Source organism: Strongylocentrotus purpuratus, unplaced genomic scaffold (assembly GCF_000002235.5).
Source record: "Strongylocentrotus purpuratus isolate Spur 01 unplaced genomic scaffold, Spur_5.0 spur5_scaffold_16, whole genome shotgun sequence".
NCBI lineage: Eukaryota > Metazoa > Echinodermata > Echinoidea > Camarodonta > Strongylocentrotidae > Strongylocentrotus > Strongylocentrotus purpuratus.
The window spans coordinates 27,426,266-27,453,056 of NW_022145601.1; the positions used below are offsets into that span (position 1 = coordinate 27,426,266).

At 38.3% G+C, this 26,791-nt stretch overlaps 2 protein-coding genes across 8 annotated transcripts in view; both read right to left on the reverse strand.

Moving 5' to 3' along the window:
* Positions 1 to 16,383, reverse strand: part of LOC588701 (coiled-coil domain-containing protein 30) — a 51,431-nt gene extending 35,048 nt beyond the window's left edge. For 6 of the 7 annotated variants that reach the window (XM_030987199.1, XM_030987201.1, XM_030987200.1 and 3 more), the window contains exon 1: positions 16,231 to 16,383. In XM_030987199.1, the coding sequence (XP_030843059.1) occupies positions 16,231 to 16,284 (54 nt within the window). In that variant the 5' untranslated portion in view covers positions 16,285 to 16,383. Of the gene's footprint in view, positions 1 to 14,338; positions 14,532 to 16,230 lie in introns of those variants that run through there. The other variant, XM_030987198.1, reaches the window with a different exon arrangement.
* A 632-nt stretch (positions 16,384 to 17,015) lies between these two features.
* LOC115924726 (kinesin-like protein KIF16B) lies at positions 17,016 to 24,499 on the reverse strand. Its single transcript, XM_030987503.1, has 5 exons — positions 24,404 to 24,499; positions 21,530 to 21,712; positions 20,778 to 20,936; positions 18,342 to 18,485; positions 17,016 to 17,201 (listed from the first exon to the last, which is right to left on the reverse strand). The coding sequence occupies exons 1-5, from the start codon at positions 24,419 to 24,421 to the stop codon at positions 17,016 to 17,018; spliced, it is 690 nt and encodes a 229-aa protein (XP_030843363.1). The 5' UTR covers positions 24,422 to 24,499.
* Between the last annotated feature and the right edge of the window lie 2,292 nt (positions 24,500 to 26,791).

Here is a 26,791-nt window from a genome sequence, read left to right on the forward strand (position 1 = left end):
CTCACTTTTCGGTGAACGGGGACCAAAATACCCCACTTGCGTGTCTGGTATTACAGACCGCTTTCTTTCCCGATATCTTCGCGTACACCAAGCTTCGTGAGAATGAGCAATCTCAGAATCTGGATGAATGTTGTCCTTGTAGTGTGAGGTTCATGAGTAATTATTGTTATAAACTACGACATATAGTATGGATGGTAATGTTTGTCAAGTTTATTGCGGACTATGTCATCCTCATAAAAGTATTAGATCAAGTAAAAAGGCTTCAATTAAAATAGTTAAACATGACCAGAAATCATTTTGATGTTAAGATATTTTTGACGCACTTCTCGTCATGATATTGAATTTATAACATACAACGAAACAAGGACATCATAATCATAAAGACGTTCGTTGTGCAGATATGTATTTGCTTATTAATACATACAGTGACAAAAAGAATAATTCGCTATAATCATGAGCAAAAAACCAAGAGGTTTCGGAGAAAGGTAAAAAATCATCCGAGCAGTCAATTAGGCAATTCTTCAACAATCTTTAGTATCAAAAAGTGAAAAGGTTTAACTGTCGTGATAAAAATGAGCTTGTCATAGAGATTTATTATACAAGTGAGCATCGAAATGTTTCTTTAACAAACTGCTATAACATTTTGAAACCAAATACACTTGTGCTGAAATTTCGTATCTTCAGTATCGAGAAGCATAATGTTCCATTATGGTTGCATCAACTATTGTAAAATAGATTAAGTCCTTCGATGTCTTGTAATGCCCTAATTACTCGGCTAATTATTATCTTTCTAAAGGATTGTAGATTTGAGAGTTTCTGTTTCTTTCGTGTTACATGCAATGGACATTCAATCATCACGGCTTGATGTGTTGTGGGGAAATAAATACTGTATCCTATACGTATACAGATCATATTAAATCGAATAAAAGTTTGATGAAATTCAATTCTTATCTTGCCAGAATCATCATTTTTTTAAATACCGTCTTTATAACGAATTCCAAGAAATATGCCGTCTGCCTAAACAACCACCCCCCCCCCCCCCCCCTATTTCAAATTTGACATCTGAGCCCCGGCCACTCCCTATTTTCAAATCCTTGATCTGCCGTTTGGGGGGGGGGCAAGAAATAGGCAAAGAAAGTTGAGTAGACCTTGAGATTACGCACGGAATAAATGTAACGAAAACAATATTTACAACATTCTATTCTTGCTTTAATACCTCAAAAATATTTAACGGTCAAACCAACAAAATGTATGTTTTCCTGGCCTTTCCTTATAGGCCTAGGCCTATATATTTACAACATTCTATTCTTGCTTTAATACCTCAAAAATATTTAACGGTCAAACCAACAAAATGTATGTTTTCCTGGCCTTTCCTTATAGGCCTAGGCCTACACCATTTTTCTAAACGCGTTCAAGTTTATTTCGTCTATGCGAATAAATTTGGTGGCGGAGTAACGCCTTTAACAGAGGCTATATTTGTCAACCTTACCCGACTTTCAAATGGAGAATCTCACTTTTCGGTGAACGGGGACCGAAACACCCCACTTGCGTGTCTGGTATTACAGACCGCTTTCTTTCCCGATATCTTCGCGTACACCAAGCTTTGTGAGAATGAGCAATCTCAGAATCTGGATGAATGTTGTCCTTGTAGTGTGACGTTCATGAGTAATTATTGTTATAAACTACGACATATAGTATGGACGATAATGTTTGTCAAGTTTATTGCGGACTATGTCATCCTCATAAAAGTATTAGATCAAGTAAAAAGGCTTCAATTAAAATAGTTAAACATGACCAGAAATCATTTTGATGTTAAGATATTTTTGACGCACTTCTCGTCATGATATTGAATTTATAACATACAACGAAACGAGGACATCATAATCATAAAGACGTTCGTTGTGCAGATATGTATTTGCTTATTAATACATACAGTGACAAAAAGAAAAATGCGCTATAATCATGAGCAAAAAACCAAGAGGTTTCAGAGAAAGGTAAAAAATCATCCGAGCAGTCAATTAGGCAATTCTTCAACAATCTTTAGTATCAAAAATTGAAAAGGTTTAACTGTCGTGATAAAAATGAGCTTGTCATAGAAATTTATTATACAAGTGAGCATCGAAATGTTTCTTTAACGACCTGCTATAACATTTTGAAACCAAATACACTTGTGCTGAAATTTCATATCCTCAGTATCGAGAAGCATAATGTTCCATTATGGTTGCATCAACTATTGTAAAATAGATTAAGTCCTTCGATGTCTTGTAATGCCCTAATTACTTGGCTAATTATTATCTTTCTAAAGGATTGTAGATTTGAGAGTTTCTGTTTCTTTCGTGTTACATGCAATGGACATTCAATCATCACGGCTTGATGTGTTGTGGGGAAATAAATATTGTATCCTCTACGTATACAGATCATATTAAATCGAATAAAAGTTTGATGAAATTCAATTCTTATCTTGCCAGAATCATCATTTTTTTAAATACCGTCTTTATAACGAATTCCAAGAAATATGCCGTCTGCCTAAACAACCACCCCCCCCCCCTATTTCAAATTTGACGTCTGAGCCCCGGCCACTCCCTATTTTCAAATCCTTGATCTGCCGTTTGGGGGGGGGGGCAAGAAATAGGCAAAGAAAGTTGAGTAGACCTTGAGATTACGCACGGAATAAATGTAACGAAAACAATATTTACAACATTCTATTCTTGCTTTCATACCTCAAAAATATTTAACGGTCAAACCAACAAAATGTATGTTTTCCCGGCCTTTCCTTATAGGCCTAGGCCTACACCATTTTTCTAAACGCGTTCGAGTTTATTTCGTCTATGCGAATAAATTTGGTGGCGGAGTAACGCCTTTAACAGAGGCTATATTTGTCGACCTTACCCGACTTTCAAATGGAGAATCTCACTTTTCGGTGAACGGGGACCGAAATACCCCACTTGCGTGTCTAGTATTACAGACCGCTTTCTTTCCCGATATCTTCGCGTACACCAAGCTTCGTGAGAATGAGCAATCTCAGAATCTGGATGAATGTTGTCCTTGTAGTGTGAGGTTCATGAGTAATTATTGTTATAAACTACGACATATAGTATGGATGATAATGTTTGTCAAGTTTATTGCGGAATATTAAATTAAAATTAATTTAATTAATTTAAATTAAAATAGTTATACATGACCAGAAATCATTTCGATGTTAAGATATTTTTGACAATTTTAGACAATATCATATTTAATTGTGTCCATGTACTATATCGAACTAGACAATTATGATGAAACTTGAAAGGAACATAACTATAACCAGGAAGTTCCTGATATAACTTTGCTTATAAAGTGAAGCAAGGAAGATGAAACTGGCATCACCATGTATACCGGTAGCTATGAGAATGGACATAATCCGAACCTATATGAGACTGCGAATAAGACTAGAACGAGTTCCAAGCAGTACTTATCAAGGTTGGGCTGGCGATGTCCTGGCAAAGTTTGTTTATACTGCAGATTAGGGACTCTAACTCTCTCTTGCTCTGTGGTGAGCTTACCACCAAAATGCACCCCACTTTCGGCTCCAAAGTGGGGTGAAGTTTAAATGGACTGTTTTCGTCATGTGTGCACAACTCACAAAGCAAACTGCTGATACTGCATTAATTGCTACTAGGAATAAACATCTGGTGACCCTCTTTAAATAAAATTGTGGCACAACAATCTATACAGCTCAAGGATGAAATAAAGCAAACCAGGAGCAAAAGAGCCAATTAATATACAACACTTTGGTTAAATAATGGCATCTAGATCCATGTTTATACAGCAGTGTAAGGAGATAGGCCAATATAGATTAGTCATAAACACCCCAAACACATTTTCACATGATTTTTATATATTTGGCTTACTTTAATACACTTTTAGTTGTTCACAAATAAACAGGTTGACTTTTATTTAACGCTTATTATAAAACAAATTACAAAAGTAATATTTAAAAAGGATCTCAAGAAGCTTCTCAACATGTCAAAAACTCTTTAAAACCTACAAACCATGAGGCTATAATATAAGTATGACTTCTTGCCCTCCTTATACCCACCTTTTTTCTCTCTCTCTCTCTCTCTCTTTACTTTATCTGTCTAACATTGTAAAATAATGACTAAAATGCATTCCTCTATTAGAACTATTATAAACGGTCAGAGTATTAAATACATTGTTTTTCCCTACACTAGAAAGGCCTTCGACTACTGCTCCTTCAATGCAAAAACCATTGAAGAGTTGCGCATACAATTTGAATCAAGTGGTCTTTCTTTACGATCAAAACGGGGCAATCATCGACTAAAGGACCTTGCCTTTACTATCTGACGCTTAGGAGTAAGGACGTTGTAGTATTCTAAGATACCATAGAATGCGGAATCAGAAATGAGCTGCTAGATTCAGCAGCATAAGAATACACGTGAATAATGGAAGCTGAATAAAGTACCATGTTGAGTTCAAACTTGATTCATCTGCTTGTCTTATTCGAGTTATCTCACATACACATCTAACAGTAGCAACCATGTTAGTATGTTACACTGGCGACGAGGATGCTTGTGGACAAAACGGATTGTGAAATGCTCTAGTTTGATTTTTACTAGCTGACTGCTAACTTTTCGCCATGGCATCGCAAGGCATGCCGAGCTTACCGTGTTTCGACCCAACGTCGGATCCCACGTCTCTTCTCGTGCGGTGGGAACGTTGGCTACGCAGATTCGAGGGAGCTATGGTCGGGTTTGGCATAACTGATTTCAAGCGCCAGAAAGCCCTTTTACTTCATTTTGGAGGAGAAGCACTCCAAGATATATTTGAGACTCTCGACACTGATAACCAGCAGCAGCGAACGGTGGATTCTCAGCAAACAGACCCGCCAAGTCAGTCTCAACTAGATGAACGTGAGTACACAGCAGCTAAATGTGCCCTCACAAACTATTTCACTCCGAAGAAGAACATTCTATATGACAGCATTGTATTTAGGCGTACAACCCAGCAAGCCGATGAGTCAGTCGATCAGTATTGCACACGCCTTAGGCAGATAGCAACCAAATGTGAATTTGGTAACCTTGACAGAGAGCTCAAAACTCAGATCATCGAAGGCTGTAATTCTGACCAGCTAAGACGCAAAGCCCTGGAGAGGGATATGTCCTTGACCGATCTCCTTGAACTTGCTAGATCATTATCGCTATCTGTTTCCAGAGCTGCAGAAGTCGGGCGTGAAAGATCTGGTAGTGCTAGTGTCAACAAAGTCTTCACACGCCATGAGCGCACACCAAATCGCAGACAAACTTTCAAGACTTCTCAGTCCAGACATCTGTCTAATAATGCAAAGCAGTGTTTCTACTGTGGAGGCGAGTATCCCCATCAGAATGAATGCCCAGCTAGAGGACAGAAATGTCGTAATTGCGGGATACTTGATCACTTTGCAAAAGTTTGTAAGTCACGGAAGCAAGCCCATAACTCCAAGTCTGTCAGAGGTCAAGTTAGCGAATTGACCACGAGTAATGCTGCAGGCGATACAGAGGAATATGGGAGAGACTGCGAATATACTTTTGGCATCAAGCAAGTGAAAGGAAAACGACCCCGTGTCTCCATGACACTTGAAGACACCAACATTAGTATGCTCGTCGACACAGGGTCAACCGTCAATGTAATAACGACACCTGTTATCAGCGGCTGACAAAGCACCCAACACTAGACCAGAGTAATAAAGTACGTGTTTATGCGTACGGCAGCAAGACTCCTCTCAAGGTTCGTGGAACTTTCGAAACCGAATTGACCTTCAGAGACAACACTGCTCAAACAACCTTCTACGTGGTCTACGGAGATTCTGATAATCTGTTGAGTTGTGACACTTCAGAATCGCTAGGCATCGTCAAGCTCACATATGCCGTAACAGCTGACGACATGTCATCAAGCTATGCCGATCTCTTCAACGGGCTAGGAAAACTCAAGGACGTGAAGTGTAAACTTCACATTGACGAAACTGTAAAGCCAGTAGTCCAGCCCCATCGCAGGATTCCATTCCACGTTCGCAAACAGACAGAAAAGGAACTGCAGCGTCTCCTTGATTTGGATATCATTGAACGGGTTGGTGGTGAGCCAACACCTTGGGTTTCGGCGATTCTAATTGTCAAAAAACCCAAGAGTCCAAATCAGATCCGCATCTGCGTGGATATGCGTGCTCCTAACAAAGCTATTCAGAGAGAACGCCATTTGACCCCCACTATCGACGAGATCATCGTGAAAGTAAATGGAGCTCGACACTTCGCGAAGTTGGATCTCAACGCTGGTTACCACCAGATAGAGCTCGCTGAGGAGTCGCGTTATGTAACTGTCTTTTCTACTCATGTTGGCCTGTTCAGATATAAGCGACTCAACTTCGGAGTCAATTCCGCAGCAGAGGTGTTTCAGCAGATGATACAAACCACCCTCAGTGGTCTTGATGGAGTTCTGAATATCAGCGACGATATTCTAGTGTATGGCCGTACACCCGAGGAACTCAACGACAGGCTTGAACAATGCCTGAAGCGACTGCAAGACAATCACCTCACTCTCAACAAGAACAAATGCGAATTCCGCAAGGAAAGGATGGAATTTTTCGGCCATGTTCTGAGCGCTGAAGGAGTATCACCTGACCCCAAGAAAGTACAGGCCATCATCAATGCGTCGAATCCATCAAACGTTCAGGAGGTGCGCAGTCTTCTGGGACTAATTAACTACTGCGGACGATTCATCCCTGATCTTGCGACGCTGTCTGCTCCTCTACGCAATCTTACGAGAGAGGAGGTAGAGTGGCAGTGGACAGGAGATCACCAGAAAGCCATGACTAACGTGAAACAGTGCCTTGCAGCAGGATGCACGAATGCTTTCTACGACCCAGACAAAAATACTCAACTACTCGTAGATGCCAGCCCAGTTGGCATCGGTGCTGTGCTGGCACAGAAAAGCAGAGATGGAGAGCCCTCCGTAGTCGCATTAGCCAGCAGATCTCTTACGCCAGTAGAACAGCGGTATTCACAGATAGAGAGGGAGGCCCTGGCGATAACCTGGGGCATTCAGCACTTCCATCTCTATCTTTACGGAAACACATTCGAAGCTGTCACCGACCACAAGCCTCTGGTGACTATATTTAACAACGCTCATAGCAAGCCTCCGACGCGAATTGAGAGATGGATCCTCAAAATTCAAGAATACGACTTCACTGTCGTGTATGAGCCTGGAAAGTCTAACCCAGCAGACTACCTGTCCCGCCATCCGCTGCCGACTACTGAGCGCACAAGCCGCGAAGAGAAGGCGGCAGAGCAACATATCAACTTCGTGAGCGTGAATGCAGTACCAAAGTCAATGAAGCTAAGCGAAATCCAAGACGCGACTAAACAAGACGTCGCGTTGAGTCTTTGTATGCAAGCTCTCAGATCGCGAAATTGGAAAGAAGTGATAGAAACCACTTCATCTTCAGATGTAGCGAGATGCCTTCAGAGCTTCTACAATGTTCGCGACCAGTTGTCAATCGCACCCAGTGATGATTTTGTGTTACGCGGAAATTGCATTGTCATCCCACAATCCCTATGTGATCGCGTAATTGATATTGCACATGAAGGCCATCAAGGCGTCGTGAAAACCAAGCAGCTTCTGAGAGAAAAAGTGTGGTTTCCTGGAATTGATCGCATAGTTGAGCGTAAAATAAGTCAGTGTTTACCATGCCAGGCCACGACAGTAGGGCCAAGTCCTCGTGCACCACTTCAAATGTCTGACCTGCCGAATGGTCCTTGGGAAGAAGTAAGTGTAGATTTCGCTGATTTGCCCTCTGGAGATCATCTTTTAGTGATTATTGATGATTATAGTCGATACCCAGTTGTAGAAGTCGTATCGTCGACGTCAGGGAAAGCTACAATTCCAAAGCTCGATAAAGTTTTCTCATTGTTTGGAGTCCCGCAGATTGTAAAATCCGATAATGGTCCGCCATTCAACGGCGATGAGTTTAAGCGATGAGTTCGCAGAATACCTAGGCTTCACCCATCGCAAGATAACGCCGCGATGGCCACGTGCAAATGGTGAGGTAGAGCGGTTTATGCGCACGTTGAAGAAAGTCCTCCGCACTGCACATGCCGAATCCAAATCGTGGAGGCAAGAGCTACATCGATTTCTTCGCAACTATCGCGCAACACCACACACAACCACAGCACAACCTCCGGCAACAATAATGTTCTCGAGACCTATGCGCACACGCCTGCCAGAGATATCACGTGAAGGAAGCGACTCAGAGCTACGCGAACGCGACAAAGCAAAGAAAAACACCATGAAAGCTGATGCTGAACGCCACATGTCGTTCAGACGTGTTCCCCTCTGTATAGGAGACACGGTTCTAGTGAAGCGTGAAGGGTATGTTACTAAAACAATGACACCCTATGAGCTAGAGCCATTGGTAGTCACCGATGTCAAAGGCTCGATGGTCACAGCAAGTCGTGGATCACAAAAGATAACACGCAACACGTCTTTCTTCAAAGCCTTGAAGGAATACCTCCCAGCTGAACCAGTTTTTGTAGAAACTGAACAAGAGCAAATAGAACAATTCAGTGCTCCTGATGACTTGTCAGATGACAATGAACAAACCAATCCGACTACCCCTAACGTTGAGAGGTATTCGAGCCGTACTCGAAACCCTCCAGCTTACTTGAAAGACTACGTAACCAAAGTTAAGGTCAAGAAGTAGCGTGATACATGTTAAGACTAACATTCATCAAAAGTGTTAAGTAATGATACGACATCATCCATCTTATTTCGTTAATCATTTATGTGTAATGTGTATGCAACAACAGTCTGTAATAAAACAGAGATATTCAATAGTTTTAAGTTATAAATATGTACTCTTGATGTTTTACTACTTTGCAGCACGAAAGCCTGTACGGTACTTACACACTATACAAACTAAAGGAAACGTTTTCTTTTTAAAGCATATAATAGCAAGTCAGCTATTGTCACAGTCCTAGTCTTTGCTGATTTAGTTTTTAGTTTTGACAAATCATTGCATGCCTTTTGGGCGTACTGACAAACTACAACAGTATGTGTAAGTGATCTTATAATAATAAGCTGTTTACATTGTATTCAATTGTTTAGCCATTTTATAATAATAGGCTGTTTACATTGTATTCAATAGTTTAGCCATTTTAGTGTTAATTATTCAAAATGTTTAACTTTTGACTCGTGTTTTCAAACACAATCCATGTTTGTTTTCAGGGCTGCATGCTGTTGTAAAGTTTTAAAGTTATACCATTCAAAGTCGTTCAGGGTTGATAAGGAAAACTTTGTATTTGAAGAAACTTACTCTGAAAGTAAGTCTCCAAAGTGTTCGATCCTTAGTGTATATAAGTGTACATAGTTTCACACATTCAATTAGGGCGATCATGAGAAATACGCCTGATAGTCGTTGCCACACATACAAATGTTACATAGGAAAGAAAACAGTTCACACAGCAAGTGAAAACATTGTTCTGGTTAAATTTAAAGAAGATTTAATTTCAGTTTTATGTCACAATATGCTTTCTCATTGTAATGCATGTTTTCAAATAACATGGGGAGGGATGTAGTATTCTAAGATACCATAGAATGCGGAATCAGAAATGAGCTGCTAGATTCAGCAGCATAAGAATACACGTGAATAATGGAAGCTGAATAAAGTACCATGTTGAGTTCAAACTTGATTCATCTGCTTGTCTTATTCGAGTTATCTCACATACACATCTAACAGTAGCAACCATGTTAGTATGTTACAGACGTAAGTTTTGTAATGGCCCCAAACTTTGCATCAGGTTTCTTTGCAATTTATACTTGGTACATACCTGTGCTTCCATTCTTCTGACAACAGATGAGAAATTGTTTTAAAAGTGTTATTCTCAATATTTCAAGCAAAAAGTTTGATAGACATGGGAGTACAGAATTGCAGACACAAAACTTTCCCACCGTTGATCTAATATGATCAAACCATAAATGAACAATAAGATATTTCTAATGTGCTCTGCAGGGGGTAGAGCATTTTGAAAAGAAATATCTTGCTCTTTCTCTCTCTCTCTCTCTCTCTCTCTCTCTCTCTCAGGTGTTCTGCCAAAGGCAAGTCCACACACCAGAGCCTTCTTTAGTTCCTTCTTCATCCCTCTCTATCTTTAGCCTTCTCCTTCATAATGTTCCTCTAGTAAGTCTGACACTATCCCAAATCCTGGTCTTCCATTTCCCCGTTTTCCATCCATCTTCCCTTCCAATTTGTCCCTGAGCAAGTTATCCCTCATAAGATGTGTCCTATCCAGTTTTTCTTCCATTTCCAAATTGTTTTTCCCAAGCTCCTTTGCATTCACACTATCCAGCACTTCTTTGTTAGTGACCCTATCCGGCCTCCAACTAATTGCTTCCATTCTTATCCACAGCCACAGAGTTTCTATCTGGCTATCATTTATTTAATTAGAACAAATTTTTCTCCTTTTGGCATTAATTGTCAAATATAATGCTGTTTATATGGGCATTCTTTGATTTGTCATTTTTTGGTAGAGTGAATAGAAATTCACCTGTGAATCATCAGTTAAAGGGTACCAACCACTACAAGATACTTAAAAAAAGAAAAAAATGCTTTGCAATTGCAAACATGCTACTTCAGGTATCAACAGATAATTGTTGATGGCTGGTCACACCAGCAATCCCTGTAAGGAGATTCCTAAATAAGCCAATCAAAGTGGTTTGCGGCTGCTCAGATGATATGTGTGATTCACTAGTTTATTTATATAAAAGAAGTAACTATATATTCCTAACACATGTAACATATGAAATTTGTAGAGCTCTTCATTATTACTCTGTAGTGTTAGGCGATCCATGCTGCGACACTATATTTAAAATATAAGCTGCAAATATTACTTCTATTAAAAACATATAAAAGTACTTTAAATACACTCTGGATAAAAGTAAACAATTTGTGGGTATAGACTAGTCAATGAATTGGTCTGAATTGGTTGCGGGTATATGATTTTTATGTCAATACAAAGCAGTTAAGAAGATGAAAAATTGTGAATTGAAGCCACTTGCTTCTGTCCATGGAAACAGCAAACAAGGGGGAACATTGATATTGTCAGCTGCTCATCACTTTATTCTTTCAAGTCAAAGTTGAAACAATATTTGATCTCATATCCAACTCTTAAGATTTAGTTTGTACGGTGTTTCTTTCTATTTTTCTCACTATTTCTTTCCTGTATATCATTCATTTCCTCTTTATATTGTATTTCTTGGTACCACCAACCCACTACTACTCACCCCACACATAGATTTGCATGTACATGTATATGTTTTGTATGTGTTATTGTTTAATTAAAAAAAAACTATTGTATTTTGATATTGTAACTTTAAGCAGGGGATGATCCCAGATAAACCTCCGTGGTTTTTGATCAACCCCTCTTTGCAGGTTCATCTTTTGTTGTAATACTTTTATATTTGATTGTAATTTATACTGTCTTTTATGAATCTGTGGAAATAAATGAAATTGAAATTGAATTGAAAAACATATATTACAATCATCATGTTGCCCATTTGAAGACAGAGTTAATATTCACATGCAATGATACAATGACAACTTTTTTTTACAGAGAATCGTACATCAAATTTAAGTTATTAATGTGTACTCTTTTATAAACAGATTTCAAATCAAATACAGCAATATATACAAAGTAGGAATAACATTGCACAACAACGCAATGGAAAGTGAGGGGGATATTTAAAGGACAGACCAGATAAAGCTTAGGATTCAGATTCATTGGCAGTCAAAAGTTTGGAGATATAAATAAACACTGAAATTTAGAATAGCAACATAAAGTTCAGCTTATTCAAATAAAAACTATAGTTTGCATTTTTAAACAGTGCATCATCTTCAAGTAGGCTATATACTTGCAGATTTTATTGCACTGTGATCATGCACACTGAAAATGGCACTCTTTCTTGACAGGGATTGTCGTACAGCCAGTACACAAGGTACACAAAGCACTCAAATGCCTGTGAGTGGTGTACTGCTGCCATGGCAACAGCAGTGTAATTGCTTGACATGATAATGGATATATGCACTGCTAGGTGCATGGCCTTGGAACCACTCAGGTATGAAAGCAATATGACAGGTGCATGGAGCATATATAGGCATTATTGAATCAGTAGTACTTGCAGGTTTCTTGATATACCGGTAATCATAGCCCTTACCCTAACCCTAACCCTACCTGATGCACAAGGTATCCAAATTTATGTTAATTAGCTGTCTCAGCTGCAGTACATTGTGGATATTTATAGAAACATGCCTCGATCTAAGACTGATTATGAATGCTTACCAGGTGGTGCCCAGGTAGTATTCAAGAACTATAGAGGGCAGTATGCATTTCCATTCAATGAGTCAGTTTGACTTGTGATTGCTTGTGTAAGATTTTCTTTGGGAGATAACCATATTGGGCCTACAGTCACTGCATGTACAGGTATCTACCGGTAATATCGTTTTAGAGGCTCATATTTTACACACAAAGATGAATACCTAAAATACGGTCCTATGTAACATTACACATGTATATGAAAGTAAATACCGGTACATGCACAAGATGAATTTTCAACTATTCATTGTAACCTTCTTGGATTCGTATTTTGTAATTACTTGTGAATTGAGGTCTTTGAGGATAATCAAAAATTGCAAGAAATCGATTTGATTTGAGTTTTTATAATAAAATACCTATGTCTATCAAATACCACATTTTACCTGTCAATAAAGACTAGAATTTACTCTAAGTACATGTACTTACAGTATACATTTATATGTAGCTGGCTGACAAAAGTAAATTCTTACAAGATTTTAGATAAATACAGAGTTGCCTTTTTCTGGTGATATTAGTATTAAAGAAAAGATTATTATAGTAAAGATAGATAAATCCTCCAAGCTAGATTAACTAAAATTAATATTTTCATCATAATTGTCACATTAGTATCTCATATCATGGATTAGTTTATGACCTTATATGCAAGTACTATGTTCACTACGTGAGCCTTCTATGGGCAAAACAATATTCTGTGAAGGTACACAAATCAAATAACATGAAATGAATATACCGTAATACATACAAAATACAAATACATATTAACATATTTAACATCCTTAAATTCTCTTTGTCCAATAATGAACAATGTCAATGTCAATGAACAATGTAGACTCCTGAACATCAATCCATGTAAACAATTACATAACAGTAGAGATATGTTGGGGTCTAGTGGATAAGTCACCAGACTGTAGATCAGAAGGTAGGGGGTTCCCATCCCAGCCTGGCACTAATGTCCTTTGGCAAGACATTAATCTATATTTGCCACTCTCCACCCAGGTGTAAATGGGTACCTGATATGCTTGAGCACTAGTTACTTTGGCAGCTTGGTTTAATAATGTCAAGGCACCATAAGCATCACTGCATAACAGATATTATTTGAGTTAAGTGCTGCTTGAAACCTTACACCGATTAAGTGAACTGATTCTGTTTGTTCTTTATGACTTGAGTCTTTAGTACACCCCAAAATATCCTATCTTACCCCCCCCCCCCCCTCCTCCTCCTCCTCCTCCTCCTTACTGAGATGAATTAGAGTATGACAGTTAAATAATTAATTTGGGGACTTTGGATTCTAGCTGTACTTCATAGATCTGTATAGAACAGGCACAATATAGCATGCCAACATGCTGTGACAATGATTTGTGCTATCCTCATGAATTTATCCTTCTAAAGAAATTCTGTTTTCAGGATGAATGTGCATGTACATGTAACTGCTTTGTGTATATAATACAGCTAGCATGTGAGTTGTTACACACATCATTATTTATTATTCATTACATTGTATTCTAAATATCTATGCCGTCGACTATTAAAAATGTGAACACTGTGTGACTAAAAATATATATTTTGATTTTGTTTTGCCCCTCTTTGTAAACAGTTTTAAAAGCTCAAATTTTCTTTACTGATCAAATAAAATAATAACAAAAACAATATCCGTATGAATGAATTACAGCTTGGTTTCATTATAAAACATATGTACCATATAAAAATGTTCTTACAGTAACTTGTTTTTTTTTTTTAATGGGCATTCCCAACAGAAGCCATATGCTTTCCATGTTTTCGCCTCCTATTTTTAAAATTATTTACTGATACTGATCTCTCTCTGTTTACCTTTTTATCAATAATTAAAAGGGGGAAAAAAATGTGAATTTCAGTTTCGAATTCCATAAAACATGTCAATTAGAACACATAAAACCCTTGTCACATTGATATTGATATATACTTACCCTACTGTCTTGATGAACAGCCATTTTTCGTCTACTGTCTTGACTTAATTTGAAAATCACTCAACATATGCCACACATGGCAATGAAGTAGAAGCCTTGCAACCGCTAATCAGTTCTTATCCAGTCTATATCCAGCTCAAGCTTAGACAGAGTTGACAACTTATTGCACTTTTGTTACTCCAGATAACCTCTAATACCTATGATGTACTTAAAATACTTCCATGAATAGTCAATATAAACAACAAGTTCCAAACCATGAGGAACGCACTTCCATTCAAGATGTACATAAACAGCATTGAATCTAGCCGCTGAATCTGTTCCAAAACAGTCCTCAATATTAAAAAAAGTTCAAAAGTATCTTAAAATAAATCCAAAGTGGAATTCCACATGACTTCAATTGTAGAAATAATTCAAGCAATATGTCCACACACCAAGTAAACAGTAGATATTGATTGTATGGACCGCAACCACAATCGTTTGAATGGCCCATCAAAAGCAACCTCTTTTCAATTACTTACAGTAACCTACACAAGCAGTGCTTTGAAACGATCACAAGCCTCTGGATCAATAATCAGGAAGACTCAACAATGCCCTGTCCTTAATGGTCTTTGAACCAACAGAATAGCAGATGACCAAGGATAGCTCCCCCCCCCCCCCAATTGTTATTAACCATACAAAGTTTTTACAAAGGAGATAGGAAGACCTACACTGTATATGATCCAATTTTAAGGGTCTGATGTATAGTCAATCACTTTCAGGCAGAAATAGATTAAAAAGACATAATGAACTGTCCTTAATGGTCTTTGAACCAACAGAATAGCAGATGACCAAGGATAGCTCCCCCCAATTGTTATTAACCATACAAAGTCTTTACAAAGGAGATAGGAAGACCTACATGTGTATATGATCCAATTTTAAGGGTCTGATGAATAGTCAATCACTTTCAGGCAGAAATAGATTAAAAAGACATTTAATGCATTTCCCAAATGGTGAGACTACTCTGAAGTGACTTCCTAATGGCATGGTGCAAGAAGTGTTAGCCATGTAAAAAGAATGCTAAGATTAAGCCACGTTATCTAGCTGAGCACTTAAAACTAACTGATCTGGTTTGAATTAACGATGGAAGATTAGATCCAATCTTTTGTGTGCATGCCCTTTACAAGTGCTTCAGCCCTATAAAATCCTTTTTATAGGGTGACCAATGGATTTCTTAGACACTTACAATAACATCTAGAGTAGGTATAACAGTAAATCGGCTGAAAGTGTGCTTATGGAAATGGGAGGGGGGGGGGGGGGTCATGAAGGATTACAGTATTAACATACCATGAATACTGCAAACAGTGTGCAATTTTTCACTGGCTCTTAACAAACACAAAGAAAAACAAAACCACTCACTCAAACATACACATTTCTGGTGTAAATCAAGGACTCGTAATATTCACTTCAGTATGTTACTCCATATTTGAGTGAACACATTTTTGTAAACATGTAACATCCAGGGACAATCTGAAAATTTACTGCATATAAACTGAGACCTACTTTTGTGTGCAAATAGAGCACCTAAATAAATGTACCCAATCTGAATGAGCTTCTAATTTTAAACAAATTTAATACAGGGTTATTTAACCGAAGACATCCTTGTTATGCGAGTGGTCCTCGATAACCACCCACACACCCAAGTGAATATACAAATAACAAGGGATATAGTGATGTGCATTGTACTGAGAAGAAACAAAAATATATACAAAATAACATGGCATTACCTGGAACACAATTCTTATACTTGTCCAAACAATGCACGATATTTTACAGATATCTTTCTACACATATTAATGATAATTTTTCCAATTATATTGTGTTTTTCACACCCAAAAGTAAATGATGATACATACCTTCTGCTTGATCTTTTCCTTCTCATCTTCACTGGTCTTCATGCGGTATTTCATTGTGGTCAGCTCTTGTTCCAACTTACGTTTAGACTCTCTTAGCTGAGCATCATCACCTGAACTACTCTGCAATCTTTCATCTACAGTGGGACAGACAGACAGACAGACAGAAATACAAAGAAAGAAAGATAGGTGATAACTGTCAAAATATTAGGGGGAAATTTGTCGAAGTATAAAAGACAATTTATAAAAGCAAATGTGTCTCCAATATGCCTACACTGCCAGTCTTAAGAACCATTACCGGTACATGATTGATCAGAATAGAGTACATATTATGAGATACATTTGACTTCACAAATGGTAACAATATTAAATGGTTCACTAAGGAGCCAGTTCTAATCACCAGTGGCCAATAAGGAGAAGCATACCACTGTGCTTCCAATTTCAATTTAATCTAAAATTTATTCTATGAATGCAAATCATAAAATCCTATTACAAAAATTCTTACATTTACAATGAAATACATTTGTAAAATAAGTGGAATGATAGAAATAAGTTAATTTGTAAACTTTAAACGCATTTAAAGAACAATAAAGCAAATGCCTGTGTTTCAGAATGTATCCAGCTAGGCTACACAGGTCTATTCCCACTATCTTCAAATTTAATACTAGTGAGAAATATTTCATCCAGATTTTCATAACTCATACATGCCCCCTGGGACTTTATTATGGGTTCATTACCCATACTACTGCATTTGACTGATTATAGCTTTTAAAAAGCAAGAGAAAATGTTAACGCACCAGCCTTTTGTGGACCCTTTCCACCTCTTTGTGATGCACTTCCTTTTCTTTCTCCAGTCTGTTCTTGCTCATCTTTAGTTCTACCTCCAGCTCCTTCACTCGCTGCATCTGCTGTCTACGCTCCTGCTCCAGGTGATCCTTCTCTTTCTCCAGTTTACCAATCCTATCTTTCTGAAACTGACATGACAATGAGAATATTTGCTCAAAATTTGGTGGGGTTAAGTATGGCAGAACTATTCCTTTAATAATAATTTTAATCTTTTAAATTATAAAGTGAGCAACTCCAAGATCAACACTAATCATGTCCAACAAAAAAGTTTGATTCAAAATAGTAAAAAAAAATATAAACAACTACAAGTATATCCATGCTAAAACTTCAAGTATATTGATGTCTTTAATTGGAAAATTCAATGGACTATTCCAGTAAACTCTTTGAAGGCCTATCCTACCCTTGTAATAAGTTCATTTGAATGAAAGCAGAGAAATCACAGGAACAGAATAGCAAATGTTTGTAATAAATTGAACCAATAACAAGAAAGTTATGAATGTTTGAAATATGAGATCACTACAGCTGTGCAAATCTCAAATTCACAATTTTGTCAGTGGATCGTGACCTAGGGACGGATAACTCCCTTGTTTGTTGTGTACAAAAATATCTCTAATTTCTGTTTTTTTCCCCAAGTGCCTTCAAGTACCCATCTTCCTTCTTCTGCACTGGGCCCCATTTCACAAAACATGTCATCAGTGACAATTGTTGGTTTTTGATTTAAGCTAGTGAAATCCTTGCTTCTGATTGGTTATCAGCAGATTTGTCACTGATTTTTGTCATTTTTCATTGAAAAAAGGCTTTGTGAAACGGGTCCCAGATGTCTCAATGAAGGAGTAATATTAATGGTTCACATATATTATGAAAGAAACCCGACTTGCTGAACAATCTAATAATAAGATGATAAAATCATTGAAGGTGGCTCCCTAGTCCAATTGTTGAGGTGGGACCTAAAACAATTACCAGTGGGAGTGATTAGGGAAAGATTTATTGTTACCATTATTGGCATCATTATCATTCAGGTAGAACCAGCACTCTAAAATACATACCGGTACTCAAAAAATACTAAATATCATGAACACTTCCATAACAAAATTGCTCTTCATCAAGTTTGTCAGGTGCTTGCCTGGGACAGCAACAAGGAATGAATGCCAGATTTATTCTTAAAGAGAAGATGTTAACAGGTGAATCAAAAAATAATTAACTGGCCTCTAAGGGTTTGGATATTGGATCATCCATAACTAGGAAAGATTAGATAAAAAGTTATTTACCTGTTCTAGCTGATTTTTTGCCGATCCATTGGTGAGTGATTTCCTTCTCTCTGTGGCTATGTTATCAGAGAGACGGGTCCTCTCCACTAGAAAGTAAGCTATAGCCTCACTGGCTGTACTCTTGGCTAGGTCTTCAAAGCCCTCCTGTGGAGTAAAGATTCACCATGTCAGGTGCAGTGTCAAGCTGCATATCATCTCCCACTAATTGGTTTTGTTAGAGCCTAATGTTAATTGTTCATGTAATATCTTAAAGTGTAGTTACTCTTGATTTGTACAGTGAAACCTGAATATAAAGACAGCTGAAGGGAAACATGAAAAGTGGTCTTTATAGGCAGGTGGTCTACAGTACAGGTTTCAATTAGAAACCACATTAAAGGGAAATGAAATATGACGTCTTTATAGACAGGAGATCTTTCAATACAGGTAGTCGCTAAAGCAGGTTCAACTATAGTATGTTTATTGTTCCACATTTTTCCTGTACAGTGCATAGAGAAACTCATTTGTTTATTATGTATTTTATGAAATATTTATTATCATCATTATTATTATTGCAGGGGCAAAGGAATGTCACACCTTGTATTCCTCCCTCAGATGGTTATGTGGTGCAACTCCAAGAGAAGTAGATATTAACGGGGTACGTAACTCTTCATCACGACATGGATTGAGGTCTAGACTAGTTTCAAAGAATGTCTGTGACCCCATGCAGCATTTAAAAGAATGAATGAGCATATAAAAGTTGTACATGGGAAATTACATTGGAAGTACCTTCCCAGACAATCCACTGATTTGAATGTCAACAAAATAAAAATAGAGTGCATTCGGATTTGGAAAGCTATAAAGAGAATTGGGATTAAGGTTACAGGGTAGGTACCGGTAAGCATTACGTATAGCGTATAGGTACAGGGTTGATGTTAAGAATTCTTTTTGTGCTGGATATGAACTGCAGAGCAATTGATGCTGGAGCAGGTGTCATATAGAGAGCGAAAATTAGATGAGAAAGAGAGAGAACGAAATATAGAGATATTGAGAGAGAGGGGGGGGGGGGGGGGTAGTTCATGTACCAAGATCTCATCACATATAGGTTTATAAGTATCAAGTGTCATCTCGGTGGGGGAAGTTGACCTGTTGAACCTTCTCCTCTGGGGAGGTAAACTTAACCCCCCCTCTCTCTCTCTCTCTCTGGAGATTTTCACTGGTAGTTCAAGGTCTGAATTAACATCACTATACCATTGGACGTGACAACACTATTGGAAAAACATGTTCTCGTCACATAATGTGGTTCCCTTTCAATGAGCAAAATACATGTAATAATGTTTAGCATCACTCAGCTAGATAGGAGTGATAGACAGTACATGTACTTTGTATATCTACCTTTTCAAGAAGAACTAGATGGAACTTCGACTGCGCGCAGTCGAAATGATGCCTCCGTCATAGAGCAATTTTACAAACCAAAACAGAAGAAATTGTTCAAATTCAAGTTCAATTGTAATCCATTAACAGGTTCTCAGAATATCGTGATTACAAGCAATTTCTCATATACATATATGACCCTTTGATCTTTGACCACATGACCCTAACATCTACTCAGTTCATTGGCTCTGCAAGATGTTCCGAGTTAAATAGTAATCCATCTGTCAGTTCTAATGAGAATGCGTTCACAAGCTATTTTTGCATACATAATGAGCCCATGACCTTTGACCTTTGACCTCATGACCCAAGAATCTACTCAGTTCATTGGCTCTGCAAGATACATACATGATCTAAGTTTGGGAGGAATCCAACAATCTGTTCTAATGATAATGCGATCACAAGCTATTTTTGCATGCATAATGAGCCGCATGACCTTTGACCTAGACCTCATGACCCCAAAATTTAATCAGTTCATTGGCTCTGCAAATAACATACATGACCTAAGTTTGGCAGGAATCCATCAATCGGTTCTTCAGATAACGCGATCACGAGCTGTTTCAGCATACATAATGAGCCCTGTGACCTTTGACCTTTGACCTCCTGACCCCAAAATCTAATCAGTTCATCGTCTCTGCAAGATACATACATGACCTAAGTTTGGCAGGAATCCATCAATCGGTTCTTCAGATAACGCGATCACGAGCTGTTTTTGCATACATAATGAGCCCTGTGACCTTTGACCTTTAACCTCGTGACCCCAAAATCTAATCAGTTCATCGGCTCTGCAAGATACATACATGACCAAAGTTTGGCAGGAATCCATCAATTGGTTCTTCAGATAACGCGATCACGAGAACGGGACGTACGGACGGACGGACGTACGTACGTACGGACGTACGTACGGACGGACGGACAACCCGAAAACATAATGCCTCCGGCTACTTCGTAACGGAGGCATAAAAATATAAGCCTAATTACCAGTATGCCCGAGATAATTGGAGATAATTTTGGCATGAATTACTATACCTGTCTCAACAATTGCTGGATTTCTTGGTTGCTTTTCTCCTTGTTGTTCTTTAGTCTCTGATTTTCCTCCTTTAGTTCCTCATTTTCTGCTTCAAATTCTTGAGTCAGAGTCTCCCTTTCCTCTGATAGCTTACGCATGTTTTCAACGTATAATTCAACCTGAGTAACAAAGGAATCAACTCATCATTAATCTCACATGTTCATCATTTTGACACAGCAAATGAAGGCATTCTGGGTAACTTGTGTAATTTTAAAGTGACTAACAGAAAGCCTGGTAAACTGAACTTTCAAACCTAATGTTTTGGAAGTTAGAGATTGTTAAGCAGGTTTTCTCTTCCAGGTATAATAATGATCTATGTAACTTTGTCTATCAAGTTATTTTTCAACATGAAGAGAATTAACCTACAAATGTAGTAGAAACTTGTGTTGGTGAATTAAAGCGAGCTTATATAATGGAATAAGAATTGTACAAATCAAATACAGCAAGATAAGCCAGAGAGGATAAAATGAATTGATCCTCTTCATTGCTCCCCCTCCCCCAACATTAAAGTTCAAATACAAAACAATGAACCCACTACACCCCTTGGTAAAAAGTAGAGGGGAACTAGGGCGTAGTGATACACAGGAAGACCAAACATTTAGACCAGGAGAAAAGACATGGGGGTTACAATGATTATGGTCATTCTCTTTTCCCCTCTCAGGCACAGGTGATGCAGCATATTATATCAAAGATAAATGATTATTTTACTAACTTCTTTCATTTCTTCTGCTTGTTTCTTGTGCAGTGATTGCATGCTTTGTGACCCGGCCTTGATGTCTGCTTCAGCCTGGAGGTAGAGCTTCCACAGGACATGAAGCTTCTCATCAGAGCTGGCATTCTGGCCAACACCATTCTTCAACAGCTCTGCATTCATCCCATCCATCATCATTTTAACCTAGTTGCACAAGAAAATCACCAAATTCTTTAAAATATTTTCCTTATTTGCCAAGTATGTTTGCGGTTCTATACTTCTACACTGAATAAAAATATCAGCTTCAAATGTTAATACAAATAGAAAATAATAAACAATGTGTAAACACAACTTGGAAGTTACTTCTCTTGTTTCTTTTCTCCTTATTTGCATAATACAACATAGCGGCAGTGATGTGCAGAACCATGGAAATTTATGGTACCACGCTCAAAATGAATACTGAAGCACCCCACAAACGATGCAACAAGAATCAAACTCGGGCAAAGAAACAGCTAGTGAGAGCACCAGATCTATTAAAATATCAGTCTAACCTAAAATATATTTAGCTGAACAGAAGTACTCAAAATAAAAGATCAATACGGGCACTTTGAGGGATGCTGCTCCCAAGCCCTATTAAAGGCATATACCCCATTTAAACAACTTTAGATCTCCCTGTCCTGCAGTTGATCCCTATACACATTTTTGTTAGAATCCAGCTATGGGTTTTCAAGAAAAAGAAGAAAATATGCAATTATTGGCACTGAGGACATTTGGGGGGTACATACCCCACTTGAACAACTGTAGATGTTCCTTGCCTAAGAATCATTCTGAAGTTGACTCGGATAAGATAAAACCGGCGGCAAACTTTACACAGGATTCCGCTGATAATCAGTTTGTTAATCCCCACCCGTTTCATTTGTGTTTGCCAAGCTACCCTAGCCAATAAAGATTAATTAAAAAGGAGGTAAAAAAATCAAATATTTTTACAAAAGTATTTACATGATACAAAGATACACTACATATCATCATTATAATACAAGTAAACAATAAATGCGATTGTACAGTATTCATGAGTGTAATATCAATGGGCACATCATGAGGCTACAATTAAATTAGCAGTACGATTTTAGATGTATACCGGTAGGTGAAGGTTCAAAATAGTACAGTGCAGTGTTATAGTGAATTAGACCGCAAAAAGAAGGCAGGTGAAGAGAGAGAGAGAGAGAAAGAGATGGATTGACAGTGAGAGGTAGAGAGGGAAAGAAAGAAAAAAGAGAGAGAGAGAGAGGGGGGGGGGGGGGGAGAGAGAGAGAGAGAGAGAGAGAGGTTGGGAACAAAAAGAAGGAATCAGGTGCCACATACATGTACAACAATACAAAAAAAATACAAACAAAGGAACAAATTGAGTACGTTTGAGTTTTGACAGAGTAAATACGAGAACTATGCGAAATATGAGAACTATAAGATCAGTTGCTTCCAGGTTTAGAAGGAGTAGGCCTAAAGCTTGTAACAGTCCCCTCCCCCTCCCCCATTTGTTCCATGCTTGTCCCAATCGATATTTGCTATACAGGCCCTGAATAACCCAATCAAACAGGATTATTCAAATTAGGTTACAGTAGAGTAACAACAATTTACAGTTACATACTGTTTTGGGTCAAGGGTCACATAGTCCAAAAGATTGGATGCATGATGTGCTTACTCCAGTTCTCCTAGACCAAAGTTTCTGTCTCTTTCGTTAAGGGCCTGTGATTTGGGCAGGGTCGGCTCCTTTCTTTAGAGACAGAAACCGACCATAGGTGTTCGTGTTCATGAAGGAAAAACTGTGATAACGTCATTACGAACTTGTAGCTCGGGCACAGTTTTTCCTTCATAATCATTTTGCCTTGCGCGTACATGTAGACTAGAAGGGATGAGACTTAGATGACGTCATGCGCAGCGAGAGTTTAAAAGACGGCTGTAAGATTTTCAACATGGATATCGATTTTGACCCATAATTTCCTGAAAAGGGACCATTAAACAGATTTATTCAGTCAAGTTGGTAAGTGGAACCGATTTTTAATAGCCTAGATCTAGGCCTAATTACAAAATAAAATGCATCAGATATGCATTGGGTAAAAGGTAGCATTTTGGGCAAAGAATAAGGCCATAAATTGCCATAATTTTGCAAAATGTTTGAACATGAACACCTATGGTCGGTTTCTGTCTCTAAAGAGAGGAGCCGACCTGCCCAAATCAGAGGCTAACAAACGAAAGAGACAGAAACTTCGGTCTACAGTTCTCCCAGTCTTTTTTTAAAGCACTTTTCTGATTTAGGAATCTAACTTTAATACCAGACACTATGATGCAGATTATAAATGTGTATTAAAGTGTCATTATAATTATGAATTGATAGCAATAATACAGTACGTATAGTCACTGACATAAACAGATGGATGTATCACACTATAGTATCAGTATCAGTACGAGTATCACTTAAGTATCATCATCACTCAGTCAATGCACAATAAAGCTTTAATTAATGGGCTCCAATATTATATAGTTGCACCTCAAATCATGCTCTCAGTATCCTCCTTAAAGAGTAACATAAAGTCATTAACGATTCACCATTCTCCGGCACACTGTTGCTATCGGACCGCTAGCAATCAAGAAAAGGAGAATGGGAGTGGGTAAAAAAAACGAGCGCCGACATGAGAGTGGGAGAATGTGAATGATATCGATTAATAAATAAAGATTGCGGTACCCAGGACCCAGGTTAGCCGTGCATTGACCACTAAGGCACTATTCGTTGCTGGCCTATTATTCTACCACAATACAACTCCGCCCCCTTACAAACAACACCTGAACATCATCATCTCACACACAACCCTAAACCCCGTTTCCCGCTAAAATATTTACCTTCACTCCATGATCCATGTCATATTGTCCAGCTTGAATCCTTGATAAATCGCTCTTTAAATCGAATCTGCGCGTCACCGGTAACCAACCCAGTATACCCATCGAATTTGAGTTCGTTGAGTATACGCCGTCGGCGTTATTTTTTTATGCGGCACAGATTGGGGCATGGCGCGTGTTAAACCTATGGGAAGTACGTTCTTTCCCTTCTGAATAGTGTCTGCACGTACGTGAGACTAGTCATGTTCGCTAGCGCATTAGCGCTGCGAAGAAGTTTGTATATCCATCGCGAACTATGTGTTTAGATAACATTCCTCTTTGTTTAAGTTAGTTAAGTTTTATTGACTAATTATTGTGATGTTCTCCTTATTGACGTGCTGCCTCCTCTTCAGATTTCCAATTTGATTTTAATTGTTGATGTAATGATTTTCCATGCGGTAGTGGATGTAACACTATTAAAAACAGACCTCTACTGCTTATACTGTCTAGTACGCACACGACCAGTATTAGTCTGTAAATCAAGACCCCTTTTTTAAAAAAGCCCCAATCTGTGCCGCATAAAAAAATAACGCACCCCGTCGGCGTCGAACCTACCAATTAGGGTGTCGCCGAAACGTCCAACCTAAATGGAAATTATTTCCAAATATTATGGAATTTAGTATTAGCAAAAGGCAGGGAAAAAAAGTTGAAAATGTTTACTAACAGATTTGTGGATTACGCCGCAACTCTATGACAATTAAAATGGATAGTGCAAAGTTAAACACCTCTATAGAAATGTCGCCAAAAACGTACTGCCCGGCAAAATTATATCCCCCAACTATTAGTTGGGGGGAAATGATCACTGGCGTACCTGAGGGGGGGGGGGGCAAGGGGGGCAGAGTGCCCCCCTGACGGGCTCCAGGGGGGAAAAGGAAAAGGGGGGAAGGGAAAGGAAAAAAGGAGAAAGAAAAAAAAGGGGAAAGAAAAAATAAGAAAAGAAAGGAAAGAAAAAGAAAAAAGGAAAAGGGGCGGAGAGAAAAAAAAAAGAAAAGAAAGAGAAAAAAGGAAAAGCAAAAAAAAGGAAGAAGAATAGAAAAAGAAGAAAGAGGGAAAAGAAAAGGAAAGAAAAAAAATGGGGAAATTATTTAAAAAAAGACCATGGCCGTACGCACCGGGGGGGGGGGGGGCAGTTGACCCCAGATATTTTGAAAACGTACAGTTTTTTTCCTGAAAATGTTTAACAAAGCTCACAAGTAGTGAAGGCCTATACGAAATCCCTTCAATTCTACTTTTGAAAAATGCAAAAGTACCCTCATAACCAGTTTGGTCGCTCGAACTCCCTTCACTCCTTTTGCTTTTGAGTTTCTTCAAAAACTTTTTATGCATCTTTCCCCCTCCCCCATCAGAAAAATATTCCGCATACGGCAAAGAAAAAGACAAATGAATATAGGAAAATATAAGTGATATAACAAATTTGACTCTCTTCGCTGGCGCGAGCTGCTTGCTAGCCTATTTTGTATTAATTATTTTCACTTGCTCGTCCCCCTGAAAAAAAGAAAAGCATTAGCATTGCCTAGAATACAATTGTGTCTGCCCTGACTGGACCCGACCTGCAACCATGGCAACCATAACACCCAGTTTATGTACCAAATGTTACTAAAAGAGACTAATTAATTTTTTCTCGCTCGCTACGCTCGCTCGCGAATAAATGAAATAGACATTGCTTTGAAAACAATTGTACCCATCCTTGACCTGCAACAACAAAAATGGAAGTGTTTTGTCGCCCTCTCGCTCAAAAGGAATTGATATCGTGTTAAACGCGATTACGCCCATCCCGACCTGCACCAATAAAAACAAGTTTATGTATTAATTTCTATCAAAAGAGAATTCAGTTTTTTTTGCATCGCTATTATCGCTCACCAAAATGGAAATGACATTCCTAACAAAATATTTGCGCTCCCTTGCCTGCAACGAAAATCCCAGTAAATAAGCACCGAACTTTATTTTGAGAAATATTGTTTCCTCGCTCGCCAGAATTGATGAATTGATTGATTTTTGTGATTGATATATGAGTTTGTTTTTTGTTTTACCCTCTCTTGCTACGCTGTCTTTACAATTAACATCGCTAAGAAACATGCTCACCCCAACCTACAACAAATTACCAGTTGATAATTATGTACCAGACGTTAATCAAAGAAAATTTGGTTTGCTCGCTAGCTACGCTCCCTCGCCAATATGGAATAAACATCACCTTAAACATGATTGTGTAAGCCCCGACCTGCAACAAAAAAAAACTGAAAATTATGCACCAATCATCATAAAGTTTGTTTTGCCTGCCCACCAAAATGGGATTGACATTGGCTTAAACACGATTGTACCCACCCCGACCTGCAACAAAGACACAAAGTTTAT